Genomic DNA, 4,455 nt, shown 5'->3' with positions numbered 1-4,455 from the left:
TCATATTTATTTATAAAACCATCTGATACAAAGTCTTTGAATCTATTTCTCTAATAAATATAAAAAAGATAATGCAAGCAGACAAATCTAATTATAAAAACTAACAAATCGTTTCCAAAGTACCTATACCCTTTGATTAAATCATTACCCGCTCACAAAAATAATTAAATTGCCGATTAGATAAGCCAGCAGTTAGATAAAAAAAAACTAGGAGTAACTTAACTTAAATTCTATTTTATGGAATTGCTATCAATATGAATAAAACGTATAAAATGTAGTATTTAGGTGCAATTTATGAAAGTTACAATCCTATTTCTAATCTTCATAAAATGCAATAATATTGTTGACATGATAAATGTATATCGATTTCGATTCCAATAACACTCGAAACTAAATTTGAAATCATTATTTATTGGTTTTTAGTTTGGAAATAATAAAATACAGACAGCCTCCTCAAAAGAAAAGTAGGTATAGCCACTAACTTGAATCAACCAATGGAATAGTTGCGTTACGCTTATACATTTATTTAAATACATATGTATGACGAAAAAACTTTCTATATGAAATACTCATACCCATCTGCCACACAGGAAAGGCGTGAAACAAATGTTATTGCGTAGGCGATTGCGAGCTTTCGCAGTGAAGCTGTTCCTCTTCCTGTACCCAACAACATTCAAGACAATCCATTTAAGAGCCAAAAATAAAACTTCCTTCAGGGGAAAATTATCAACAAAATACAATCTCAATCTAAGAAGCAAAGCATTCACTTTGTTGCTAAGGACCTTTTAACTATTGACTTGAAATAATAAAACTAATAGCTTATTTAACTTGGGTTCAAATGTTGCTACTCCACAACAAGGAACCATTTTACATATCCATACATACATTAAAGTAAATATAACAAACTTGAAGTCGGTGTTATGACTCTGATACGATGTAGAGTGTCGACGGAACTTACCGGGGCATATAGCCTCAAGCAAGATGTGCATCCTGAAAGCAGTAAAAAAATATGGAAATAGGTAGAGTGCCGGCTAAGAATTTGCATATAAATTATTATTAACGACGAAATAGACGAAAATGACTTCTTTGAACCTTTTTATTTGTTTTTTTTTTTCTTATGGCTAAAGATGCTAACTTCTCTTTAACTCTTTAGTTTTTACTTGCAATAAAGATTCTTTAAGAGTTTACCATACTATAACGATTGGCAAACAAAGCGTCCGAACTTTTGTTTTGAACTTGAATGCCATCATATCCTTCGCGATGTTTTTAAGAGTTTTTCTATACCGTTTGTGCAGAAAGACGATGGAGAATGCACGCTGCTCTATCAAGGTCGCAAAAGATCTCACCGATGCATTTAATGACAAACAAAGTTTTAGACAAGGTGATTCTAGAAAGAATTGTACAAAACTCAACCGTCAACACTACAGGTACAATCTTTCAGGAATTTATCTAATTGACATAATTGGAAGACCAAAGCGTGATGTCAGTGGAGCGTTTGTAAGCATTGCGATGGAAGCGGAGAAGATGGGTTAAGTGGTCAACGAGGTGGCAGTCATCAAAAAAGGACATTGAGCGACGACGTCTTCGAATAAACATCGACATGGACAGCTATAACTTTGAGGTAATTAAAGACTTTGTCTACTTCGACACCGCTATTTTTTCCAACAACGACACCAGCGATGAAATTAAACGAAGAATAACTCTTGAAAGTCGCTGTTTCTTTGGACTTAGAAGGCAACTGAGTGGAATAGCCCCATGTTGAGAATCTAGAATCAACACCTATAAGTCACTCATCATCCCGGTTCTCATTTAGGATGCAGAGGCCTTGACCCTGTCAAACAAAGATGAGAGCGTCTCAGGATGCTTTGAGAAAAAAAATATTCTTCGAGTAATTTTTGGACCCGTTTGCATAGATGGAGGTTGAAGGAGAAGATATAGCGACGAACTGAATAGCGATACTGACCTGGTTAAAAGAATAAAACTCTAACGAAACCGAAAGGAAATCACCGCTTCAACTTCAGAACATTCTGCACTTCTTAGCAGATGTCCAATTTATAGAAAGTTCCGAGAGAACTGCATAACATTCGGTGACGTTATTCGCATAGGCACTAAATTCAGGAGAAAGTTCGTAAGATCACGTACGGGGCATAGGGCGTCAACAAAACATCTCCATTCTTCTCGACCTGCAGCTAGATACCTTAGCTGTGGCCACGTCTTTTTTTGGGAGTTAGATTTCGATAGCACTGTAGATTTCCATATTGTTCTTGGTCTTCCAACCCGCCGTGACCCCTGAGGATTCTATTCAAAGGACTGCTTCGCAATATCATCGTTTGGTTTCCGCAATGTGTGACCAATCCATTGCCATTTGCCCTTTCTGATGTCGATGTCCAAGCGCCTCTGACCTGTCCTACGCCACAATTCCTGGTTAGATATTGTTTGTGGCCAGCGAATTTTAAGAATGTGACGCAGGCAACGGTTGACAAAAGCCTGTGATTTTCTCGAGATGGTGGCCGAGACTTTCCATGTTTCACAAGCATATAATAGCACGGATTTCACATTGGATTCGAAGAATCTCAGTTAAGTCCGTAAGGAGACTTGACTGGATTTCCAAATTTGGGACAGAGCACCAAAGGCAACGCGAGTTTAATTTATTCTGCTTTTTACGTCCAGATTCGTACCATCATTTGCTGATATCTACAATACTTCCGAGGTAATTAAATTTTTCGACCTCTTCAACAGGCGTGTCATGCGGAATAATACGATGTTGTGTTGGGGGGCCTGTTAGCATTATTTTTGTCTTTTTGCTATTTATTTTAAGACCGCACGATTATCCTTTCACCCGTAAAGTTTGACACATCTCGTTCAGCCCAATGATGTTATTTGCCACGAGACATACATCGTCAGCATAGTCTAAATGGCTAAGCCTTTCAAACGTTCTCCATTGAATACCTTGCCTTTTTTGTTTTAACGATGCTGGCCGTCAGAACATCATCTATCGCCAGCAGAAAAAGAATTGGCGATAAAACATCCCTTTGTCTCACACCCTGGCGCACTTCGAAAGAGTCGGATAGCTGCCCATTATGCGACACGAAACACCTTGCATTTTTGTAGGACTCCTTTATAATGGCAACAATTTTTGGGGGAATTCCAGTCCCAAGAAGTGATCTCCATATACATTCTCGGTTAACTCGGTCAAAGGCCTTCTCAAAATCTATTAAAGTTGTCGGGAAACCGGACAAAACGGTAATACAACGCCAATTGTTGCAGTTCTTGAGATCACCTTTTTTGGCACCTTAACAATCACTCCATCCTTCCATTCCCTGGGATAGGTTTCGTTTTCCCAAAAAGATTGTATAAGCTGATGCAAGATATTAGCTGCTGTAGCGGGATCAGCTTTCAGGAATTCCGCTGGTACTCCGTCAAGCCCGGCTGCTTTGTTGTTTTTGAGGAGATTAATCGCTGTTTCAATTTCCGCTACTAAAGGGGGTTCTATGTCAATATTAAGTTGTGGCACTTCAGCACCCTGTTCAACGGGGTCCTCATTTAACAGGGCACAAAAGTGATAATTCTACCAGCGAAGTTGATCTTCAATTGATATACCAATAGTGTCCCATCCATATCTATTACAGGATGATTGTTGTTGCTTTTTTTCCTGACAACTTCTTTGGCTATTTGGTACAATTCTCGGATATCTCCTCTTCTCGCAGCCTTTTTAGCATTATCAGCGAGTCCATCTTTCCTCACCCTCCTGTCACGTCTCACACAACGATAGACCATCTTGTGTGCAATCCGATATTCATTTCGCAATTCAGCTTTTCGTTGAACATCTGTCTCGGCATTTATTTGCAGCTTCAACAATTTACGAAGCTCGATTTTTTCCCAGGTGTCTTGGTATATCCAAGAGTCACTAACTCTCGCACGCCTAGGAACAGTCTCGGATCCAGCCTCCATAAAAACACTTTTAATTTCACCCCACATTTCGTCAACATCTGAGTCAACACTCACATTTAATGACGAAGCTCTGCAGTTAAGGGTATAGCTACGACTTATGTCGGGATCACTTAAAGCATTCGTATTGAATTTTGGATTTCTTGCTGCATTCTGCGATTGTCTTAATACAGCCGCGGTTTTTAATTTGAGACTCATGACAACCAAATGGTGGTCGCTTCCCACATCGGCATTTCTTATATTTCGGACATCACACATAGACTTCCTCCATCGCTGCTGAATCATGATGTGATCCATTTGATTTTCGGTATGACCATCTGGGTGCACCCATGTGACTTTGTTGCACGTCTTATGTTTAAATACAGTCCCACCAATTACAAGACGATTTGCGTTACAAAAGTCGACAAGCAAGTCACCATTTTCATAACGTGACCCCAAGCCATTTTTTCCCATAAATCGTTCCATACCGTAATTGTCTGCACCGACTTGAGCGTTGAGGTCTCCCAT

The 4,455-nt window shown here is 39.1% G+C and overlaps 1 protein-coding gene across 1 annotated transcript; it reads right to left on the bottom strand.

Annotated features, from left to right (window-relative positions):
• Positions 1-3,214: 3,214 nt before the first annotated feature.
• On the bottom strand, positions 3,215-4,455 carry LOC129946652 (uncharacterized). Its single transcript, XM_056056908.1, has 2 exons — positions 3,601-4,455; positions 3,215-3,523 (listed from the first exon to the last, which is right to left on the bottom strand). The coding sequence occupies exons 1-2, from the start codon at positions 4,453-4,455 to the stop codon at positions 3,215-3,217; spliced, it is 1,164 nt and encodes a 387-aa protein (XP_055912883.1).

Source organism: Eupeodes corollae, chromosome 1 (assembly GCF_945859685.1).
Source record: "Eupeodes corollae chromosome 1, idEupCoro1.1, whole genome shotgun sequence".
Classification (NCBI taxonomy): Eukaryota; Metazoa; Arthropoda; class Insecta; order Diptera; family Syrphidae; genus Eupeodes; species Eupeodes corollae.
Note: the sequence above shows the minus strand (reverse complement) of the source record. Positions and strands in the feature narration are given on the sequence as shown.